A 24,862-nucleotide genomic window follows, 5' to 3' on the forward strand; every position below is an offset into this window, starting at 1 on the left:
GGTGCCCAATAGGGGATTCGATCCCAGGACCCTGAGATCATGACCTGAGCTGAAGGCAGATGCTTAACTGACTGAGCCACCCAGTTTTAGTGTCTTAAAAAAATTATTTTTAAAATGTGTAATCATTAGGCAAAATTTCCAGAAGATTTGTTGTAAATCTGTCCTTCTCTTCTACTTTGGTTAAGGAAATGGTTTGATTTTGTAAAATCACATCTTTATCCTTCTGTTTATGACAACATGCGCATCTCTTTGCATATTGAAAGTACCTAGAGAACAGCAACAGAACACATAATCACCAGTGTCACCTTGTCAGGCTCACCTCTAGTTTTTGGAAAGAACATCAGCTGGGCAGGCTACTACTCAGTTCAGTGAGTCAGCCACTCATCTGAACCTGGTGTAGAATCTTAGGTTCATCTCCTGGTCAGTTTCTCCCATGCACAGACATTAAGCCTATTCAAAGAGTTAGCCTTAGCTTATGTAACAGGCATAAACAGGTCCTCAGATTTCATCAAGTCTTGGCATTCAGATGCTAAAAAGCATTAATGGTTTTACCAGAGCAGACTTATAGAAAGAAGACCTAAATCAGTGAAATCTCTTAGGATTTCATAGGACAGAGAAGAAAGGTTTGAAGGCAAAAGGGGTATGAGTTAGTACTGTTCTCACAATTGCTGTGATCATGGAATCAGCCTCTATTCAGTGCTCACTGAAAGCGGCACCACACCGTAACTGAGAAGGGGGTGGGAAAGAGGGGTGAAAATTACAGGCACACTATGGTCCGTGATTATATATGTACCTTTTTTTTATTTTGTTTGATCACAACACAACACTTTCATTCACTGTAAATTCACAAGCAGACACAACATCTAAAAATATTACAGATGGCTCAGCAAGTGAAAAGTTGATACATTCTAGGCTGAAAAGCAAAAAGAAGTTTGGTTGTCACATAAAAATCTCCTATTTAACCATCGATTCTTGCTTAGAATTTCTAATGGAAAAGGTGAACAGAACAACAAATAATTATGTCCTGTTATTATTTTTTGGTTCAAAGCTAACTTTCCCAATTTTAGAATGTAACATGTAATTTTATAAGAAATAAGAATTACCTTCCAAGGTATGTTGGATTTGGGCTAATAGTTTAATCAGTTTTTATTCTCTGAGAGTATTCCCATTACAATGTAGAATAAGTCTGCTGGATGGTTAATAGGAAGAAATAAATGAGTTTCTGAATGGGTCTTCCAGGGAAATAAAGTAACTATTAAAAAAATAAACTTGGCTGCCAAAAATCAAGAGTTGACTATATTTGGGGAGGAAACGCCATACGAGTGTCAATTAAATAGCCTTAGAAATGTGTTATTCTAGAATTATTTGAGAGGAAAAGAACACATCTACTCTTTAGGTACACATACTCATGACAGTAAAAAAAGATTGAGATACAGTATCACATTGTCCAGATTCATGCTGGCTGGGAAAAGGCACAGGAACATGGCCAACACTTCCATGATTTCAAAGATAGTCTGATTCTGAAATTCCTAAAACCCTGAGCTCATCTTCTGACTGGAGACACTCTACCACTTCCTGTTACACTTTTACCACCAAATTTCACTGCCTTGTTGTACCAGCATGTGTTAAGAACGTAACACATATAACACGGCTAAAAGAGGTAAAGGACTAATTCACGCAATGATTAATAAAAAGTGGGAGATGGTAAAATTTCTAGATACATAAGCCAAGGTGACAAGTTTTTCTTTGTCAGGCATGTTACACATAGTTATTCGTCCATTCCTTTGATGACTCATGTGGCTGAAGAGTTTACCCACATATTATCTCATTGATTCTTCACAACCCTCTTATGAGGAGCTATCACAGGTATTATCTTTGTCCCCTTGAGAAGCTTTACCAAGGGTCACACAGGGGACGGAGGTGAGGCTGGATCAGATCTTCTGGTTCCATGAGTTCAAATTCCAAAATTTGAAACTCCGAACAATGAAGGTGCGTTAGAAAGTAGGATGAGCCCTCCATAAGTCTGTGGAGTCACTGAATCTCATCAGGCACCGACCACCCATTTGTACGTCCCCATCTTTCTTGGGTGCCCAGGGCCGTACCACCAACCTTCACCATCTGCCACTAGATCACAAAGCTTCATTTACAATGAGGAGTAGAAATATGGCAGGTAATCTGTCCCAAGGGTATATCCATTTTAAAAGAAAAATAAGTCTTAATCCAAAGGATTAATAACTGTGATGGACTTTGGGCACTCATGACAAACACATCTTGCTCTCAGATCGTGACAATGAGGGTGAATGCTGGTGGAAATGGAAAATGGTGGACAGCCATATACATGAGTTGTTGTGTCTACTTTCAGAGATTCTATGTTTCACAAGCATGGATACAAGAGAAGGAAAAGGAGGACTTAAGAAGAAGCCTAAAGGGTCCAAGCCAGTATAACTGAGAGGTAGAAGCAGTATCATCCTTTGACCCAGAAAATCTGAGCTCCTGACCTGAGCTGTGCAGGCTTTCAGAGGTCTGCCATTTGCACTTCTCCCCATGGGATGAGAAGTCCATGGAGCCAAGAGAACATATTCATCCTGAGCCTAAGCCTTCCCTGGGACAAGTCAAGATACACAGAACCCCTTAATACCTTGACCAAATGGCTTCTAGGGTCTGTGTGGCTTCTCCTGATAATGAGTCTCACTATGTATGGGCACAGCCATAAGCCCAAGGGGTAGCCATGGATCAGTGCTGGGGAAGAGTGTTTGGACAGAACTTGCCCATGCATATTGTGGTGTCCATGTGCATGCATGTAAGGTTCCTTCCAGTGAAAGTCAGGAACAGAGATGAGAGTAAAGGGATGAGAATAAAGAAGTAGGAGCCTGTTTTGTATTCTTGCTCCAACTCCACAAACATTAGGAGTGAACTCAAGTCTAAGGACAATCCTAGAGATGGGCCTGATGAGTAGCTGAGATAGTTAGATAGACCATCCTACAAACACATGTACCACATGTACCACATGTACCACATGTACCACATGTATCACATGTACCACAGTCCTAGATGCCTACTTGGGTTCCCCTCCGGAGAGCCTCTCATTTCAGGCTCTCTATGCCCCAATATTTTTCTTGGCTTAATCCTTATTTCTTTTTGCCAATTAAATGTTGTCAACATACATAAGTTTCACCAGTGCCTACTCTGCACAAACGAGGCTTTCAGTGAGTGTTGGCCACTGGTGCTGGTATCTAGTCACATCAGGTTTAGAAATGCTGAGTTCCTTGAGCTCAGTGTTCGCACCCTCGTCCATGCACTCAAACCAAGTGTTCTTGGTTGATGGTTTGTATCCCAGGACACCGGTCGGTGTCACAAAGGTCTTTGTTTAAACTTTGAAAGGTCCATCAGGTTATTTCAGTCTGATGCAGTCCACCTCCTCGGTGGCCGGTACCCCTGTGGTTTTAAGATCAAGGTCTGCGCTGGACTTACTCCCATTGTAGGAAGACTTCCAATGGAGCAGCATGATCTTCTTGAAGTACTTGAGGGTGTTGTTCTTGACGGTCACGAAGCACAGAGTGTTGATCATGCTGTTGCTCATGGCGATGCACTCGACGACGTAGAAGGCGGTGAGGTAGTGCTTCTCCTTGACAAACACGGCGGGGAAGAAGTCGCGCACGATGGTGAAGCCGTAGAAGGGCGCCCAGCACAGCACGTAGGCGCTGAGGACACCCATGAGCATGAGCACGGTCTTCCGGCGGCAGCGCAGGCGCTTTCGGATCTGCTCCGTCTGGAAGCCCGGCATCGCCTTGAACCACAGCTCGCGGGAGATCCTGGCATAGCACAGCGTCATGGTGACCACGGGGCCCACGAACTCAACGCCAAAGATGAAGAGGAAGTAGGACTTGTAGTAGATCTGCTGGTCCACCGGCCAGATCTGGCCACAGAAGATCTTCTCTTGGCTCTTGACGATGATGAGGACCGTTTCAGTGGTGAAGTAGGCAGAAGGGATGGCGATGAGGATGGACACCATCCACACCAAGGCAATCAAGCCAGTGGCTGTTTGATACTTCATCCTGGGTCTCAGCGGGTGGACGATGGCCAGATATCTAGACCAAGAACAGAAATAGGGTCAACCACTGCCAGAGGGAATTTCTGGGTGATGGTACTGTTTCGGCAACAACAGAAGGTGCACTTGTGCAGGATAAACAGCTGTGTGGGCTCTCAAGAGAAGCAGGCTGAAGTGCAAACCACAGTTCTTCCCCTTACTGGCTATTGCAAGCTCAGGCAGGTATTGTTTCATCTCTCCGAATCTCAGTTTTCTTACCTACAAAATTAAGGTTGCTTGTTTGTGCCAAAGTATATGCAATTTTTTTGGCACAGTTTTAAATATGATATATCTGCAATAAAGGGTAACTGTTATTAAATGTAGTAGTAAAGCCTTCCGTTGGTTTCTGGTCTGGCACTATTCCCAGGTCCTTCCTGTTTCCAGGGCCATTCCATCCTAATTACCCCACTGTTTAGAGGTAAAAGGGCCTGATAATTACAAAGAGTTGTCAGGAGAACTCGCCCTTTCCAGTGGAAGCAGTGGACAATGTTTGGTCTTTATTCCACATTTTTAAAAATACTGCTCTGTTTGCAAAGGTGAAGGAAGAGCATGTGACCATGTTCCTTATTTTCCAGGTGTAAAAAACGGAACCTGGAGACAGATGAGTGACTCTCTCAAGGTCATATACCACAGGACCCTTGATAGAAAACATTTAGCCCTATCTCATGGCTGATGTGAAAAATCAATCAAGAATATACATTGAATTTTTTTTTTTTAAACCACAAAGCACCAGACAGTAAAAGATATTGCTTTTGCCCTTTTGCAAAAAACCACACTGCTGTTGCCATAGTGGTCCAGGAAGGGAGAGAGAGCACTTTCTGGGGGATGTGAGTCATTTGTGTGGTATGAAAGCCTCCTTCCCAGAGAGCTCTGGTTTCCTGGAAGACTTTCTGTGTCTGGCAGGGAGTAGAAGTTGAAGAACGAGAAAGATGGAGAGTGAAGTGGGAGGGAATGGCTAAACAACTTTGGAAATAAACACATTCTCACGTGTCCTGGCTTATTCCAGGTAGAGCCAAGAGCAAATGTGAGAGAAGCCTGAAGGAAAGCCAGACCGAGTCTATTTCCTTTGAAACAAATCTCTTTGAGGTCATTGTTCTTGGGATTTTGATTGGAAGAAGAAGTTCATTCCTATGGGGTTTTTTTTCCTGATTATGTTCCTGCTGTTTGTGTCCCTCTTCCCCCAAACACAGGCAGCCAACCCCACTGAGTGTCATTTGGAGAGTTCGCTGGAGTGAGATTCCCGCTCTCTTCCAGAGATGACAGATGCAGTTGGATGGGTTGGGTCCACCCTCTGTACACCCAACTGGCTGTTCGACGTGCTTGGCCACGGGCAACAGTCCCTGTCACTCTTGCCAGTCTTCCGAGCGCTGAAGGGTGGAATGGGAATATCTCATGTTTGGGTATTGGCAATGCTCCTGTCAACGCACACATACGGCCCTTCATAAAGCCTGCAGAGCTCCCACTCTGATGAGTGCATGAAACTCACTCAGACTCATAACAAAGTCTAAGAGTTTGGCACCTTTGCTCTCACTCACTCTCTCCCTCTTTATCTGCCCCATGTTCTGTTGATTATTCTGTTGAAGAATTTTTCCATACTTGTTTACTATATGAATTTTCACTAGATGATTCTATTCCTTCCTCTCTCAATGGCAACATCCTAAGTCTTTATGGTATTTCAAGATCAGAGTGTTTTTTTCAATGAATGAGCAGAAGAGGAGTCTGAAGACCAAGAATCTAATTCCAGCTTGGCCACAAACTTGTTATATGAATTTGAGGCATTTTTCTTAGCCCTTAGTGGGCTCAGTTTGCTCCTCTGTAACATGGTAATAACACCTGCCTCGCCAACCTCACAGAGATACTGCGAAGCTCCAGTTAGACACTGTGAGAGAGGGAAACTCTAGGATTCCATAAAAATCTGCCTTTTTGCTCCTTTTCCTGCTTCTATTCTTGCTAGGAACCACACCCCCATTTTACACATGCCTCACAACTCAAAAAGTATATATCCTCCTTGGAAGGGATAAGAAGTCAATGATTTTTTTAGAATAGGTATCTCCTAAGGAAGGACCGGTGAGAATGACCCGATGAAGCCATCAGATGCATATTGTAGAACCCCTGGGCCCTGGTCTTTGTTCTAACCAGTTCCTGGATGCCTGAGAGGACACATATACTAGACCACAGTTTCCACTAAAAAAACTCCAGACCTCAAACAAAAGAGAGATTCCCTCCTTTCCTTTCTGAGTCTCCCACTCTGTCTGTCCCTGCACTCTCCCTAAACCTTCAATAAACGGCTCTCCCTTCGTGCTGGCTCATGTTTGCTTTCTGCCCTGCGTGGAGCCAGGAACCCTTTTGGCTGGTCCTGCGGGACCCCATCAGGGTCCTCAGACCATAAGCTTCAACTGCGCATAAACAACCATAAGCTTCAAATTTACGAGAAATGGTCGGCAACATAAAATGTATTTTTTTCTGAGCTATTCTGTATATGTAGCAATTTTTTTAACCTTTTATTGGCAAATAGTTTGTTTTCAGGTTCTCTGCTACCTTCTATTTTATTGGATCTATTTATCTTCATGTCAAAATTAATCTTCAGGGTAACCTGTGACTCCCCATCAGATGTTCATCCCATCCTGGCTCTCTGGGCATTCACCCCGACTCCATCCCCAGGGTTAGCATGGGCTGTGCAAGAGGCCCTCCAAATCTATTTACCAAAAGGAAAATCATTAAACTGTTCCACGGATTGCCAGCGGCTTTGGCTCTGCTGGGATCAGAATTCCAGAACTCTAGCACAGTACCACTTGCTTGTGTTTGTAAAGCAGCTTACAATTTACAGAGCATTCTTCTTCTTCTTCTTCTTTTAAGATTTTATTTATTTATTTATTTATTTGACAGAGAAAGAGATCACAAGTAGGCAGAGAAGCAGGCAGAGAAAGGGGGAAGCAGGCTCCCTGCTGAGCAGAGAGCCCGATGAAGGACTCGATCCCAGGACCCTGAGACCATGACCTGATCCGAAGGCAGAGGCTTAACCCACTGAGTCACCCAGGCGCCCCATTACAGAGCAGTCTTAAGTCCACTTTCTTATTACGTATCCCCAAGTCTATTGAATAGGTAAGAGAACCAAGATGACCATTTCACCGATGAGCAAACTGAGATTCGGTGAAGTTAAATACCTGCCAAAGACCACACAGCTAGACGGCGACAGAACCATGATGCAGACCCATTCATATCTTGCTCCAAGTCCATCTGGGTCTCCAATAAGCCACTTGTCCCCTCCCTTTCCCACTGGAGCAAGCCATACTCCTTCTTCCTACCCTCCTAGCATCCTAGCAGAATCTTAGCACCTTTTTTTTCTCTTTTCTCTCCAACACAGTTGGTTTTTAGCTATCGATGTGCCAAGGAGTTGGGCAACCGGCAGCTACTTTTCTCTTCTTATGCATATCCCCTTGGCTTGACCTATGTGTCTACCAATATAATGGCTCAGGTCCAGATTCGCTGAGAACCAACCTTTCACAGAGAACAAAGAATGAAGGCTGCTGGACAAAGAAACATCCAGGCAGGGATTGTTGATGATGTAGGCTGAGTGATTAAGCAAAGAGTATTTGGGCTCCCTCTATCCCCACCCAGGACCCCGTCCCCCAGATCAAACCATGGAAATGGTGGTCGCAGCAGCTTCTAGGCCATTCCGGAGATCATCAGGGAATTCAGAACCTGCTCTTTGGGCCAGTCAGCCCCATCAGTGAGCTCACTGGGGAGCATCTGTGCATCCTGAGACCTAGGATAGGTACTCAAGCCTTAGCTGGCCCCATGCAGACAGAAGAGAAGGGAGGTCAGTGGGCAGGCTGGCTGGCCATTTCCCCCGGGATTCTGGGTAAAGAAGAGAGAATTCCCCAGTGCCCCACATGCTCTGGGATCTATGGATTACACATCAAGGTCAGTGCAGGTGTCTTCACACCCAATAGGGAACCCAGAACTTGGAGGACAGATTCCTCTGATGATCTTTTTCAACTTCCTGCTCCATCAGGTCTGACTACCTATACCTCGGTCTTCTGGAATATGAACCTATCCTTTCTGATCTCAACTTTGCTTCTGTTCCTTGCCCCCCAGGATCCCACAGACCTCCCCAAGGGACCTCATACCTCAAGCATCCCCACCTTGTCTTTTGCAAAAAATGCACTACCCTCGTGGAAAACCTCTCCTGTCCTTTACTGACTCAATTTGTTGAAGGCCATTTAAAAGTCCCCCCCCCCCCCCCCGCCGTTTGACTACTCTAATACACAATGATGATGTCACCCTTCCATAAACTGCATTTAGAATTTATCCTTTACTTTTACTAAGTGTTAGTTCACCTGGCCCCACCCCTCCCCCTGACAGTAAACTCCTCCAGAACTCAGTCTTACTTCTTTTGTAACTTTTTGCTGACAGTGAATTCTGAGCACCTAGGACTTTGGTAAAACTTCCCTCTCAGCAACTGAATGAATAGAGATGTAAAAAGCCATCGTGCCAGTTCTCAAAAAGATTGCAACCTCTTTTAGAAAACAGGACATCCATGTGTTTACCTAGCCTGAGACTGAGAAGCCCTCTGGGACTCAATAATCATAATAAAAGGCGAAGGGATTTGAGCTATATTTTGTAGACAATGGAGTTCGTAAAGGTCTTTTGAGTAAGAGAGGGGAGATGTGTAGGAGAGGGAAGATTAATTTAGCTGCAGCCTGGCTTTCTTCCCTCAGGCCAGAGGAGCCTTTTCTCTGTTCTTAGAACCCTTCATGTTTGTTCCTGTCTTGGGACCTTTGCACTGATAATGTCCTTTGTGTGGAATGAGTTTTCCCAATCTTTGCAAGACTGGCTTTATTTATTTATTTATTTATTTATTTATTTTTTTCAAAGTTCCCTTCAAATGCCTTCTCCTCAGGGACATTTTCCTGACGAGGTACCTGGAGCAGCAACCACCCTCCGTCACTTTCAATGTCTGTCTTTTTTGTTCAGAACATTTCTGAAATTACCTCTGTTTATTTGCCTGATTGTTATCTCTGGGTAAAAGCTCCACTAAATCGAGGAGCTGTTTTTTTTTCTCCTGCACTGTTGTATCCCCAGTGCTTGGACAGGTCTCTGTCACATCGTAGCTTCTCTACAACAATGCGTTGTTTGAATGAATGAGCGTTTAGCAAGGGCTGTGAGGAGAGGAGCAGTGGCAGCCCGGCTGAGCCAAGAGACACTGAGCGAAGGAGCCCTAGCCGAAGTGAACAGAGTGTAGGTGGGGAGGTGGGGAAGGGTGAACACTGACCCGTCCTGTAAAGCAAAGGCTTGCTGGAGAAAGGAGGCAAGCGGCTGTGACAAGGGAGCCTTGCTACTGTAGATGTCTGGGAGAGCCATGGCACCAACCACAGAAGCAGGAGCTAGAACGTAAGCAGTTCTTTCTGTTCCACTACAGCTTCACAGCTGCATTTCTTAGAAACCTTGCATTATCTTCTTTTGAAAACAATCATTTCAATGAAAATGAATCACTTCAATAGAAAATGTTCATTAGTTTACTTGGTTTTGTTTCATTGTTGTTCCTGGAAGGGTTAATTTAAGGAATTTAAGGATTTATAAATTTATAATTTATAAGGATTTATAATTATAATTTATAATTATAAGGATTTATAATATTTATAAGGATTTGTACTTTAAGGAATTATAAGAGCCACTGTTAATTGGCTGCTTTCTCCAGTTTAAGCCTTGTTCCAAACAATTACATATATTACTTGTTTTCATTTTCAAGGCAACCAATCCTTAGGTCTTACTATTACTCCCATTGTACCCATAAGAAAACCAAGGCAGAGAGATCTTTAAGAACTCTCATGGGGCCGGCTGCTAATACCACAGCAGTGGGGGTTTGACTCCTGTCAGAATAACCACTAACACGACTCCTCCAATTTCATTAAACAAAAATAAAGGCATTTTTATAACTGGAATGTATTTGTTATATAGAGCTACATGTGATTTGCCCCAAATTAACCAAATAGAACCTCATCAAATCCTGAACAACACACATGGCCACACAAAAATCAATGAGGTCCTGTCTCACGAAACTGAAACTGGAGGGTAAAAACACATACAAATACCTCGAAGCAAAGATCACAAACATCAGTAAAGGAACTTCACACCTTGGAGCAGCCAAGTTCATTGGCCAAGACCCCTGGATGGCCTGTGTAGGCAACAGCGCTTTCCTCCAGTGTTTGGCTTCAAGTCTCTAATCACAACCCCACTGTAAACGCTAGCAGTCCCACAAAGCAAAGCAGGTTCTCTTCTTATTGTATCTAAATTATATTACAGAAACTCGCACTGCAAGAGAAATGCCTGCAGGATTTCAGACTGGTATAAAAGTAGGGTACGAATGTGAAAAAAAGCAGTAGATGGAGGTGGACTGGGTGACGCAGATATCATGTCCTATGTGTTCAGGATAACCCGATGCCCCTTAACTTATCCTGGCCTCTGTCACCCTTGAAGCCACTCCTTCCTGCAGTGTGACCCCCTTCAGACAAGTGGGTCCCTACAACCTCAAAAGGATCTTGTCCAGGGATCAGGAGCCTGCCCCAAAGCAGGCATGAACCTACCCACTTCTAGTGGCTGAGAGCACGCTGTCTGCAAAGATGTCCTCCTGGAGTGAAACTGCAGGAAAGGACCCTCTATGCTTTCAGCCTCTGTTTTCAGAAAGGCCAGAGACAAGGTTCCTGGAGTCCCTCCTTGACAGCCCTGAAAGGGGCTAAGGGGCAGATACTCCACTTGACTGTCCCCTTCCTGATTCACCCAGGGTCTGCTCCTGGATGGCTGAAATGCCAAGAAGCTCCAGGATTCCTGTGGAGGACTGTGGCCAACGTAGCTCTCTTCAGGGATGATGACTCTGAGCATCTTCTTTCCACAGGTGACAGAGCCGGGGCTGCTTAAGAAGTAAACTCCCTGCCATTCTTCCAGGACAAGGGAGACAAAACCCCAACCCTTAATGCTTTTAAAGCCAGGCTTCTTCTTGAGAACAGGGTTTGAGCCCCTGTTCTGGTAGTGGCCTGTTTCCAGGTTATCCAATGTTTGGGTGTTCTGCCTTTGGGTTCAGAAAACAGGTTCCATCTGCTGTACTCTTCCCCGGAACACTGCCCTGGGATGTCCTGATGGCGAGGGGCAGGCTAAACTCCCCCAGAGCCCTGAGGCCACGAAACTGGGAGGGTGTCTGGGCTCCAGGCTCTCCGGGTTCAGGGAGAGAGACAGACTGTTCAGATCCGAGTACACGGAGGCCCTGACCCTCTGGACTGTACTAAGGTGCTTTGTAAATGAGAGTAAACTTTGGGGAGAGGGGCTTGCAAAGATTGTCCTGTGGGAACAAAAACCACCCTGGTTCTTGAGCACAAGTGATTGTCCTAAATGAGAAGACCAAACACAACAGAAGAAAGATTTGCATAGACGGCTCTTACTGCTTTGATTTCCCATCACTGGAAGCAGGTCTTCTATACCGTTGCATGCAAATGTATGGAAAGGAGCAAACTGATTAATGCAACCAAAAAAAAGAAGTATAAGTATGTTATGTAAAAGTATGCTACCTTTTTTGCTTTCTTTTCTTTCTTTCTTTCTTTTTTTTTTTTTTTCCTATGTTGTTTAAAACAAATCATCAATCTTATTTTAAAATCAACTGGTGCTGGGTTGGGGGATTTGAGAAAATCTCCCTCAGCTCTCCAAGTTGACTCAAGAGGTACCTGCCGGCAACTTGAATTTGTCCCTCCACACTTCCTCTTACTTGTGGACCTCTAGACCTTGAGCAGATATGTCTAAGAGCATGTCCACAGCAGAGGGATCAAAAGCCTTCCCACCGCTCAACTCTAGGGAGCTCTCCTATCTCTGTCTGCCCACAGCTGGAAAACTAGGACACTCCTTACTATTCAGTCAATGGGCCCACATTCGAACTCCACCCCCACCCCCATGCATCCACATGGACGGGAAATAAAGATCTCTCTCATCAGTCCACAGCTCCTGTAAAGGAAGGGACAATTCCAATGCCCCTTTCCTATTGTCTCTATGCCCCCTTACTCACCTGTCGATGGCGATGGCCAGCAGGGCATTGGTGGAGACATAGAGAGAGACAGTACGCAGGTAGTTGACAGAGGCGCACATGACATGGCCATGCTCCCAGGACAGCTGGCGCACCACATAGTAATCCATCTCAAAGGGACAGCAGACGATGGCCACCAGGAAATCAGAGATGGCCAGGTTGGCGATAAGCAGGTTGGTAAGGTTGCGCAGTTTCTTGTAGCGGGCCAGAGCAGCAATGAAGACAAAGTTGCCCATGCCACAGACAAGCATGATGCCCACGAGGGCCATACCAATGACAATCTTGGCAGCAAAGAAAGTACGGGAATTGGTCACATCCTCATCTTCATCCAAAGGCATATCATAGTCACCATAGCTGAAGTTGAATGGGAACGGAGCAGCTTGGGCCCCGTGGGAGGCAAGCACAGAAAGGAAGTCGGTGGAGGTGTTGGTGGCATTCTCATCCATGACCCCTGTGGTGATCTCCATCTGGCCAAGTGGTACTCTAAACAACACTGCTTAGAATTCCTCTGAGGTGATGTGTGGGCAGCTGATGTCTTCTCCCCTCTCTGCTTACACTCACTTCTCCTTTAATGAGTCAGAGTATATCTGCCAGCATCCTTGGGGTACAGTATCCGAGCTCCATTCTAAGCCTTTGAGAGACATACAAATAGTTGGCTACACATGTGAGTGGAACTGGCCAAATTTAAAACCACCCTGTAACCCCAGCAGACCCATTAGCCACCTGCTCAGAAGGAACATTGAGTGATGGAGTGGAAATAAATGGGAGAGAAAACAAATGAATGAAAACCACGTACCCACTCATACAGGGAAGACTGCATTGCTGTAGAGAAAACCGGATATTGGTTCGGTTTACTTAGTTTCCACTGATGATCTGAAACGCTGCAATTTTGCTCAAGGATCAAAGCTAAGTGTGAGGAAGCTAAAGAGAATGAAAGTGACCTTCTCCAAACTCTACTCCCCCTCCTAACAGCTTGAACTTAGTCTATGTGAAATTGTACAATTCTGTGGCTTCAAAGGAATTATTCTGACTATCATCCATCAGCTGCATATGAGACAACCCTGTCTGCTCCCCTGAGCTGGTCCCCTTCCTCTGGCAGAACACAGTTCTAAGATCCCAGAACCTATCTAGCAGCCCCCTTACCCTCTTCTCCCTGGGTTTCCTGTCCCCACATGCAAGTCCGCTGTGACTCTAGTAGTCAGGCACAGCATTTGCCAAGGCATGTCCCCAGGCAGAGGCTGCGGGGTTGAAATCACAGCCTAAATCCCTGAGTGACTTAGAAAGTGGGCTCTGGAGCAAAATCCTTCCTTGACTGGTTGTGTGTCCTGCAGTAAATAGCTTTAACACTCAAGAGTTTCAACATCCTCCAGGCAGCAGATCAATAACATCTGTAAAGCACGGAGCTCCCTAGAGAGGAAGGGTGTTACACCCTAGGACTGCAAAGAATTACTATTGAGTGCTCAGGCCTCCTCAGTCAGCCACAAGGAAGGGGAGGGGAAGCCTGACCCAGATGACTGCACCACTTAGCACATATTGGGGGGCGGGTGGGAGGAGGGTTAGTTGCCCTGCTGGGGACCCAAAACCAAGAGGAACCCCTGCCTTCTTTTTGCAGTCCCATTCCTGCCCAAAGCCTGAAACATCAAACCAGGTTGCTGGGATGTAAGGGAGCGGAGGTCCAGAGACAACCGCAAATGTCGGGAACACTGGAGAGGGCAGGCAAGCATGGAAAGCCTGAGGTTCCTGGGTGTGGGAGACACCTAGCTGTTCCTGTATTCTGGAAAAGCTTGCTGTCCATACTCCTTAGTGGTGAGATCTCCAGAGCCTGTCTTTGAGGGACCTCTCTGCTCCCCAATGAGACCCAGCCACCACCGGCCTCTCTCCTCCAACTCCTCACCCCCATTTTTCTCACATTTCTGAGAAATGTGCCATCAGAACTGAGCCATCAGTTCTGTCCCTCTCAGTCCCTGCCCTTTGCCCCGTCAGGTGTGAGCACAACCGAGAGCTGACAGGTCAGAGGGGGCTAAGTCCCCGGGGGCACACAGGTACAGCTGCAATTCTGGTGGGACAGTCTTCATCCCCGGCAGTCCCCATGTCTCTCCGAGGCACGCCCACCTCCCAGGGGTACTCTCCAAGCATGCTACCTGGACGGCTCCAAGTCAGGTTTTAAAAACAAAGAGTAATAAAAACTTCTTGGGGTGTGGGGGCGGGAGGGAGTGGTGTTGGGAGATTTAGAACTCCGGGAGAAATTGTCCTGCGATCTCTTCTCCTATGCTCTTAGCTCAAAGAGCAACCCCATTCCGTTCCCACCCAGGGTGCGCCGGGGCCCTGTCCTTCAGCGCTCGACCCTGGCCAGCCCCTGCAAATCACTGGAAGCCTCTCTGCAGCCCCGGCTGAGAAGCCCTCTGGGGCTTCCAGCTTTTTCCACCGAGTCGCGGAGACTACTCCAAGGGCAGAGGAACGGGGAGGCCGGCTCCCGCGAGGAAATGAGCGCGAAAGCAAGTCTGTTGAAAAGCCTCCTCTGCGCTCAGAAGCCCCTGCACCCGGCGGCCTCCAGTGCCGCGAGGGGTCCTCGGAGCATCTCTCCGCGAGTGCGCGCTCGGTACCTGCGGCATTCCGGCGGGCGGACGAGGTCGCGGCTCTCTCCCCGGGCCCGGGGACACGAACCGCTGCTCCCAGAGGCCCGCAGGGACCCGACCGGTCCCCTCTCTTCCTCCTCTTTTCTGGGCTCACTCCCGACTCCGGCTGGAGTTGCGCTCCCGCCGCCGCCGCAGATCCTCGGAACGCGGGCCCCGAGGCAGGGCCACCCCTAGCCCGGGCCCGCCCCGCACTGGCGGTCCCCGCCCCCGGTGGCCGCGGGGCGCCCTGGGCACCGCCAGCTGATTAGGAGAGGCGTGCTCGGGCAGAGTACGCAGGGCTCCCGGAATTAATGGGGTCCCTGCTCCGGGGAGGTAGCAGCGGGAGGCAGGGCGGGGCTGGGCACGTTAGGGTCTCTGGGCAGGCGCGCGGCTGCGGACCCCGGAGTCCGGCCCGGGCCAGAGTGGCGGGGACGCAGAGAATGCAGCTGGCGGCGAGGACACGCCGGAGGGAGCCGGGCCCCAAGCGGCGCGCGCTCCCCGCGCTCAGGGTCCGGAACGATGCCGCGGGCAGAATCGGGGGCGCTGGCGCTCAAAGCAGGGCTCAGCGCGGAACCCAGCAAGGAGTACCACCCGCCCGCTGTGCCCGCCCCGGGGCACAGGACTTGTGGACCAGCTCACCTGGTCAGCTCCGGCCGCTAGAGAGGGCGGACACGGCCCGCTTAGCTGGTGGGATTTCAAAGAACCCGGAGGGGCCTCCCCTCTCGCCCACAGCACCGCCCTCGCAGGAGACGCCGGGACCGACCTAAGCCTCGCTTCCTCGGGCAAGCCCAGCTGCACACCCGGGTCAGTTTCATCTCAGCAGCTTGCACCTCTGTGTAAGAGTCTCAGAGAACTGCTTCCCTGAAAGCAATGAAGTGAGGGCATGGGGACCGTGTGGATGCTGGAAAGAGGGAGGAGCCCCCCGCCCACCCACATCTGATCAGAAGGCTAGGATGACCAGGGCCAACTTAAAAGAGCACGGATCTCCTTGAAAAGTCTAGATTTCTCAAGCAGTTAAATGTAGAATTACCCTATGATCCAGAAATTTCACTTAAAAAAAGAAAGAAACTCGTAAACTTGTACACCAGTGCTTGTAGCAGTATTATTCACAATAGCCAAAAGATAGAAACAAATGTCTATCAAGTGATGAACCTTTTTTTCTTAATGTGGTATATACATACCTGAGAATATTTTTCATCTTTAAAAAAAAATAATGAAGTATAAGTGTTAGTGAGGATGTGGAGACATTGGAACCCTGGTGTGCTGATGGTGGGGATGTAGAAGGAGACAGCCACTGCGGAAGACAGTATGACAGTTCTTCAAAAGTTAACAAATAGAATCATCGTAGGATGAACAATCTCACTTCTGGATATACACCCAGGATTGTTGAAAGCAGGGTCTCAAATAACTATTCGTACAACTATGTTCATGGCAGCATTATTCACAATAGGCAAAAGGTGGAAACCACCCAAGGATGCATCAGTAGATGGAAGGGTAAACAAAATGCATTCAATCAATGGGATATAAGTCAGCCTCCAAAAGGGAGGAAATTATGGCATCTGACACAATATGGATGAAACTTGAGGACATCACGCTAAGTGAAATAAGCTGCTCACAAAAAGACAAATACTGTATAATTCTACTTACATGAAGTACCAAGAGTAGTCCAAAGCAAAGAGACAGAAAGGGTGGTTGCCGGTGGCTAGAGGATTAAGGGAAGGCGGAGTGACTGTTTAATGGGTACTGAGTTTCAGTTTTGCAAAACGAAAAGAATCCACGTGGTGATGGTTGCATAATAATGTGAATGAGCTTAATTCACTGAATTTTACACTGCAAAATAGTGAAGATAGTAAATATTATGTGTATTTCACCATAGTAAAAAAGGGAGGGGACAGGGGAGGAATGAAGAATTGATTCATGCTACAATGTGGGTGAATCTTGAAAACATCATGTTAAGTGAAATAACACACACAAAAAAACAAATATTATATGATTCCACATATATGAAGTAAATAGGCAAATTCATAGAGTCAGGAAGTAGAATGGTATGTAGCAGGGGAGACGGAATGGGAAGTTATTGTTTAGTGGATACAGAGTTTCTGTTTGAGGTGAAGAAAAAGTTCTGAAGATGGATACACTTAAAACAGTTAAAATGATTTATAGAATAGCTCAGTCCTCATTAGCAAGGGATCCAAGGTCAATCCTAATTTGACCTCCAGCTGTCCATAATGGAAAGGGAGCTGCTTGGGTTCTGGATCTCTACCTTTCTTGCCACTATCAAACCTCAGGCAAGTCCCATAAATTTCTGGAGCTCCCTTTCCTCATTTACTAAATGAGTTGAGCTTACACTGGAAGTCACTGCCAGGTTCCAATACTTCATGCAGTATCTTCCCCAGGGCCCCTATCCCTTGCTGAACACCTTCCCCTGTCATTCGCACAAAACTCCTGCCATTTGCAAAGATGTCACAATCTCTGAGTCTCATGTCCCCTGGGACATGGAACATGATAGCAGTTTAGAGAATGGTATATGGAATCATCTGCCTCCTTTCTACCTAGCTCTGTACACAGGAGCTGTGTGACCCTGGGCAGAATGGTAACCAAAGCTGAGCTTTCCCATTTGTAAGTTACAGGTGGCAACGTTATTGCATAAGGATGTTGTGAGGATTAAATAAGGTAAAACCCGTTAAGTGCTTGACACAATGCCTGATGCTTAGCAGGCACCTGATAAACGCCAACTGTTACTATCATTCTATGATTCTTTCCCTATCGTGCTCCATGAGATCTTAATCAACCAATTTGCTTTCCACTTTGCACTGTTACCTGAAGAAGGGCTGTGTCTAGTTCATTTTTTTAATCCTTTCTTGCAATATTTTTCAGGCTTGCCTGATGAGAGAATTATCCAGAGTGCTAGTTAAACAGACTGATTCTCTGGTCCCACCCCAAACCCAGAGAAGGGGCCTAGAAATCTGTATGTTATACCAGTATGCCTGGTGATTCCTATTATCAGATAAATCTGGGAATCCAGGGATCTAGATCAGAGCCGGGCACAAGATAGACAAATCTTGATTTATCATTTCACGCAGCATATGTGGGCATTCCATATAGCAAATGTCTTCTTGACTCTATTCATCTCTACTCAAAAATCAAAAACAAAGGACAGAGTTATCTATCGCTACTAAACAAATTACCTTGAAACTCAGCACCAGAAAATGACAAACATGTATTATCTCACAAAGTTTCTCAAGGTTGGGAATCTGGGAATGGCTCAGCTAGGTGGAACTAGGGTCAGGGTCTGTCATGAGATTGGAGTCAAGGTGTCGGACAGGGCTGCAGTCTCATCTGAAGCCTCCACCGGAGGGAGGATTCACTTCCGAGCTCACTCATGAGGCTGTTGTCAGGTCTCAGTTTTTCCCGGGCTGTTGCTGGAGACTTTGGTTCTTCATCATGTGAGCCTAGCATAGGCTGCCCAAGTGACTTTAGTTGGTAGTTGGTAGTCAACCTCTCCCCACCAAACACCTCTGTTAAATGTTATTCACCACAAACAACAAGGACACTAACCCTGGTGCAATGTGAGAAGGAACCACGCAAGCGTGTGAATACCAAGGGGGGGCAGGGATCACTGGGGACTGATTTGGAGGCCACCTTGGGGACTGGTTACCATACAAAACTTAGAATTTTCCTTTTTCCCCATCAAAGACCTGATAAGGAATGGTGCCTGAGTTTAATAATGAGGTTAGCCCCAATGAAGACATTTTTGAACTTCAGAGTAAGGATAACTTGCATAACCTCTGGAGTTGGAGGGCATAATTGGGATGATTTATCAGGCCAGGACCCCAATGAAAGAAATGAAATAATGGAGGTAGGTACAGTCTAGCAGGTTGTATTGGGAACTCCCTTGGAGAAGTCAATCCTTATGTGCCAAGGACTTCAAGAGATCTCCCTTCCATCTGAAGAGCACATGTCCACCAGTGGCATAATAGTTTGTCTCTAAGACAGAGTTAAACCAGGGCTACCTTAGCTTAGAGCAAAATATAGCACTAAAAAAGTTTAAAAAAAAAAAAGGAAGGAATTAAAGAATTAAGAACACAATCTGCAACTTCAGTGGGTGCCTGTGTGTGTGTGTGTGTGCACACGCGTGTGTGTTACATGGTTATGTGTTACATGGTTACATGTGTGTGGTTACATGGTTATGTTCGTGTGTGTGTGTGTGTGTTTTCAAATTTATAGCGCAAAGGATGCCAACAGCTTGGAAATCCTTCTTACTGTTACAATCTACTCCCAGGAGCAGCAGCTGTGTTTTGCCTCATCCTGCCAACAAAAGAAGCCATAGTCTGAGAGAATATGCCATCTCAGGGACCCCTGGCCAAACAAGATCAGAGAACTCATTTAGAAAGCACTTCCTTTGGAGATGTCCTTCACCCTTAAATAACTTCCTTAGGCTACTTTAGATTTCTTTTCTTTCCTATTCCACTAGCAGGAATCATTCAAAAAGTCCTCTGAATTCTCATTTCTTCATCATTTTAATCTATAGTTATATCCTCTGGTTTACATATGAAGTTTTTAATGGACTGGGGTGTTTTTCCGCCCTGGGATGCTCTAGTAAATACCACATAAGAAATCAGTTCAAGGAGCCCTCAGAATTCATTCAGTGAGCACTCTTAGGTTGAACAAGGAGAAATCAGATGCTGGGGAGGGAAGCCCACTAGCCCAGTGGAACAGAGAGGGCTGATTGCAAAGCCCAGACCAAAATCCCCGTCTCCTGCGGTTGGACCCTACCCACTCCCAGCACCTACTGCTACCTGTCTTCATCTACCCTCTTTCCGTGAATCATGGATCCTTGGTTCTGGTCACAATTCCTCCTGGCTGGCAAATTGACTAAATCAGCTCATTTTCTGCTTTCATCAGATTTGTTCTCTTGGCACACAAGCCCTCCAGTGCCACAAAAAAAAAATCAAGGATTCCTGGAAGATACCCAGAGCTGGCTCAGAACTCATCCTGCTTCCTTTTCCAATTACCTCTGCAGCACCCAAGCCAACAGTGTTTGATGGGCTTCCCAAAGCTCACCAGAGGGTCGTGCGGACTGCTCTCTGCCATTCCTCTCCACTTCCCCAAATCCCTCTGGAGGAGCTGTGAAAAAAGATTCTGATAGATACGGAGACATGACGTCATTCTTGATGGAAGCCCAAACACTTCAAAGATCTCAATTCTTTTCTTAATTTCACTGGCTTAATACCATCCCTAACAAATACTTAATGGTTGACCGAAATATCCCTATATTTATCTCAAAGAATAAACAGGTAATAATATATGAGAATTTTTCTTGAAAAAGTAGAGTAATACAGGGAAATATGACCTACTACTAATAAAATATTATGAAGGTTCAAGGAGACAGCAGCTTGTGAGCTTGAGCATAAAGTGTGCCTGTTCTTGAGATCTGGGTATGTCTTGACAGGAAGTCTGATAACTCAGTGACTCGCCAATAAGGCATATTTCACATAGGGATGGGGCAGGGGAGAGCCGAGGACAAGGATGGAGCTGGTGCCTGGTATTTGCCTCTGATTCTGGTCTTCCTGACTAAGCCTGGTGGTGACAGGGCTTCAGGCAATGGGACTCTGAGAAATGGGGGCACAGGTAGTGCTAGCTTGCAGCCCCCAGTACAGGGAGGGAAAGCAGGCCCTTCATGCCTTGTTTGAGAAGTGTGGCCTGGCAGTGAGTACCACATGAAATGTCACAATACCCTCATACCCCGTTTTACCTTCTGAAGTCTTGACATGGGTCTTTTCTGTTAACATGGTGTTCTCTCAAGAGAAATAGCACAGCCAGGGCCCAAAAGTCTTTATGAGTGGACGTGTTGAGGGGTCAACCAGGAGGGGAAGAATGTGAGAACTTGAATGATAACCGCCCCCACCCCCTGCCCTGCTAGAGACTTCCAGAAATGAAGGTCTGGGATTTTCTGCTTTATGCAGATGGTGGCAAGAGTCAGTTATACATTTACGTGAGTCCACTGTACCCACAAGTTAGGGAATCCTGATGAAACTGGAGTTATAAGAAAACACATGACAAAGGAAGCAGTCCACATCAACTATCTCACCAAGTACAACACTTAAAGATAGTGATTTGATGGTTCACAGCCACTGTCTTACTAATATACCTTATTAATATTCTTGGATACAAAGAGTTCACTTTTGTAGTTTCTTCTAAGGAAAAAAATTAAAGGAATATTCAAAACAGTGTAAAAAAATAATAAAATGTGAGAAAGATCTCAATTCCAGCAAAATCGAATTAACTGCCTGTTAGTTTCCTACGGCTGCCATTACAAAATACCTCAGTCTAGATTTCTTAAAATAACAGAAATGCCTTCTCTCACTGTTCCGGAGGCTAAAATCTGAAATTGAGGTGTCGACAGGGCCGGCTCCCTCTGAGAAAGGGAATCCTTCCCTACTTCTCCCCAGCTTCTGCTGGTGGTTGACAACCCTTGGTGTCCTTGGCTTGAAGCTGAGCCACTCCAGTCTCTGACTCTGACTCTCTCCCCCATGACATGCTCCCTGTGTGTCGCCATCTTCATGGGGCCTTTTCCTCTCATAAGGACACTGATTCAGACTGGACTAGGACCCACCCTAATGACCTCATCTTAACTTGATTACATCCACAAAGGCCCTATTTCCAAATAAAATCACATTTGCAGGTACTGGGGGTTCGGATTTCAACCTACCCTTTGGGAGGACACAATTTAACCCATAATAAGCATATTATGATAGGTTTATTTGTGACAGAATACTAGGAAGCTATCAAAAATAGCACTGTGGAATGAATCTATGCTCCTAGAAGTCAGGGTGGAAGGGTAAAGGCTACTCTCAGGGAAGGGAGATCGCTGGAAGGTGCCATTTGGAGGGCTTTTGGGTGTGATTAACATTCTTTTTCTTGATGTGGTAGCTGGTTACATGGTTATGTTCACTTGGTAAGAATTCGTCCACACTTATGAAATGTGCACTTCTCTGAATGTATAGTATGTTTCAGTGAAAAGTTAATTAAGACATAGTGCCGCAAAAGTGAATTGATTGACATGGAAAGATAGTCATGATCTATTACTGAATAAAAAGATGTCAAGTTACAATGCCATATTGCAATATGATTCCATGTGGAGGGGAAATACGTGCATACATCCATAGAAGAAAACATCTGGAGAAACAAAGCAAATTGTTAACATTCAGCTCAGAGTAGAAAGAAAATACAAGTTTTTCCCCCTTTATTTCAATTATTTTTTTTCTAATTTAAAAAAAAATGAACCTATATTATTTGTATTATGCTTTACATTCATAAATGAGAAAAGAGTGAATTAAAAACAATGACTAGGAGATTCAACTACTACAGAAAACTTAATTTAGATCTTTATCTCACACTATATTCTAAAATGCTATATGGAAGGATTAAACAGTTGAATTAAAAAAATTTTAAACTTAAAAAGACTGCTAAAAATTTATCTGATTTTGGACTAGAGAAGGCTTTACTAGGCAAAAAAAATAAAAAAAAAAAAAGCAATCGATGATCTCCCAAAAGAAAAGATGAATAATAGATACTTATATTTATTTCTACATTAAAATTCAAAACATTTGAAAGAAAAATCATAAAAAAAACCTAAAAGACAAATGTCAAACCAGAGAAAAATATTTATGACAAATGTTGCAAAGAAAAGGTCATGACTGTTAATATATAAAGTATTATTACATTGTCATAAGAAAGAAAACCAGTACTTTAAAGAAATAATGAGAATCCACAAATAGGCAATTCTCAAAAAGAAATGTCATCTAAAAACAATGAGATACCGTTTTGCCTATCAAATAAGCCAACATCACAAGCTAAAAATTGAAATTGAATCAGTAGCTTACTTTAAGAATTCAAATAAGCTCTGTAACTTTGGAAGAATCTTGAGCTTTCTGAGATTCCTCAGCCTTTCCTGCATTGTGTCTAGAGGTGCTTTGTAATAAATACCGGTCGATTCTGTTGCTTTCACACAACTGTTTTCTCCTCTTCAAATTTACTTCCGCCTGACATTTACTTGAGCTGCAGCCAGGAGGACAGATGCAGGAACAGGGCCAAGAAGATGATGTCATTCCAAGGAAGGTTAAGTGTCAGAGTACTTTGCTCCCTACACTTAGAGAGAAACCAATAAAACAAGATTAAACTCATGTTATACCTCAAAAATGTGTGGTTAATCTTTTGTATGGTTATTGAATAAGTTACAATATTGTCTTATATTCAGACCATTTTCAAGGGTGTGTGTGTGTGTGCGCGTGCGCGTGTGTGTGTTGTGGGAGTGGGAGACAGGGGATATGCGTGGCAAAGCCCCAGAGGCACTTTACCACCAACCAAAAGCCAGAATGTAGTGACACAGCCGACCTAATGAAAACACACTTAATGTTGATTAACCTAAAGAGCCTTCAAGGAAGGGGCAATGACAAAAAGGGCAAATATCAAGACAAGGGACTAGAACTTTCTATGACATAGGTAAAGTAGAATAGAAGCCATCACTTAGTAAACAAGGTTTGAGAAAAGCTGAACAGGCTCAGACAGAAAAATCACCTTGTACGGCAGCACCTTCTCTTCAACTCCCCGGCCTCTTTGTCAGCCCTCCCAGAAAGATGGCGTCCCCTCAGCTGTGCTCAGGCATGGGTCTAGAGCTGGTGCTCACCGCACCTGCTCTCTGTCTCAACCTCTCTTTTTCCCTCCCCAAACCAAATACTATTCTCAAGAACAAAGGGATATAGATACACACATATACACATTATATATGCATAGCATACATATATTGTTTAATTAGGAATAGTACATGAAATATATATTTCCAGTGCCTTTAAGTTTTGTTTAATCATAAAAGTAATGGGTTGTCATTTAAAAAATGTAAGCATATTAAACAAAAAAATAAAAAATCGTTCACATTTACCTTTATCCCTAATACCATTATTAACAGTTGGATATAGAGACTTTCCTAAATATAAGTGTTTCAAAATAACCTTACACAGAAATCATTAATGTGATAATAGCTTATGTTCATGTACATTTTGACAAATAAGATAGACTGTAAAGTCACAAATGTTCAAAATAGCTGCCTCAGTGTCAGAACATTAGTTAAACATTCTAAGGTGTCCATGGTTTGTTAGCATAGTTTCTATGTATACGTGTCAAAGAAATCAGGTGGAAGGCTGAACAATCCATGCTTTGGTAGAATTCCAAGCTCAAATTATTCCTCCCCCCTCCAATCCCCAGAGCTGATCTCTTGGGAACCCAAGAGGACAAGACAATCACACAGTTACTCTGCATCTCAGTCATACCCAGGCAGGAAATGGATGGGCATTGGGGTAGGTGGCAGGGAGGCACAGAAAGGCCATATGGAAGAGCCAATAGTGGAAGTGAGCTCGTCTAAGCCTTGACAGTGTGTGGGAGCCCTCTTCAGTCTTGGTCCCAAAATGAGGAGAGCAAGCAGACCTGGATCCATCCTATATGCTGTAGCCAAGTCCAACCCAGTCCAGCAGCATTTAGCAGAGCCATAGGCACAGACCCATGAGTGAAGCATAAATGTTTATGGTTTAAGCTAAGTTTAAAGGTTATTGCACCATTCTTGCAGCAGAGGCTGATTAGTATAGCCTTTAACAGTGTACAAAGTCAAGAAGCATGGAATGCTGGCATATCCAGAGGTTGGATATAGAGACACCATGTAGCTCAGTGCTTGTATCCGTTTGCTAGGGCTGCTATAACACAGTAACACGAACTGGGTACTTTAAAAAACAGAAGTGTATTATCTTGTAGTCTTGGAGCCTGGAAATCCAAGATCAAGATGTAGTTAGAGTTGGTTCCTCCTGAGAGCCATGAGGAAGAATGGTTCCATGTCTCTCTTCACTTCTGGTGGTTTGCTAGAAGTCATTGACATTCTTGGGCTTGTAGAAGCATCACCCCAAACTCTGTCTTCATCTTCATGTGGTGGTCTCCTTGTATGCATGTCTGTGCCCCAATGTTTTAATAAGCATGAAATCTTTTAATAAGGATTCCAGTCTTATTGGATGGGGGCCCACTCTTTCCTAGTATTACTTCATCTTA

At 45.1% G+C, this 24,862-nt stretch overlaps 1 protein-coding gene across 3 annotated transcripts; it reads right to left on the reverse strand.

The window, feature by feature from the left end:
* Window positions 1-3,045: 3,045 nt before the first annotated feature.
* On the reverse strand, window positions 3,046-16,480 carry PROKR1 (prokineticin receptor 1). Of its 3 annotated transcripts, none has more exons than XM_082746595.1 (3): window positions 16,418-16,480; window positions 12,138-12,786; window positions 3,046-4,088 (listed from the first exon to the last, which is right to left on the reverse strand). In XM_082746595.1, the coding sequence occupies exons 2-3, from the start codon at window positions 12,620-12,622 to the stop codon at window positions 3,392-3,394; spliced, it is 1,182 nt and encodes a 393-aa protein (XP_082602721.1). In that variant the 5' UTR covers window positions 12,623-12,786; window positions 16,418-16,480; the 3' UTR covers window positions 3,046-3,391. The 3 variants fall into 3 exon arrangements, with proteins under 3 accessions (XP_082602721.1, XP_082602720.1, XP_082602719.1); XM_082746594.1 differs by lacking the exon at window positions 16,418-16,480 and adding an exon at window positions 15,410-15,568; XM_082746593.1 differs by lacking the exon at window positions 16,418-16,480 and adding an exon at window positions 14,759-15,390.
* Window positions 16,481-24,862: the final 8,382 nt, after the last annotated feature.

The sequence above is a fragment of the Mustela nivalis genome, assembly GCF_964662115.1.
Source record: "Mustela nivalis genome assembly, chromosome: 8".
In the NCBI taxonomy this organism is placed as follows: domain Eukaryota; kingdom Metazoa; phylum Chordata; class Mammalia; order Carnivora; family Mustelidae; genus Mustela; species Mustela nivalis.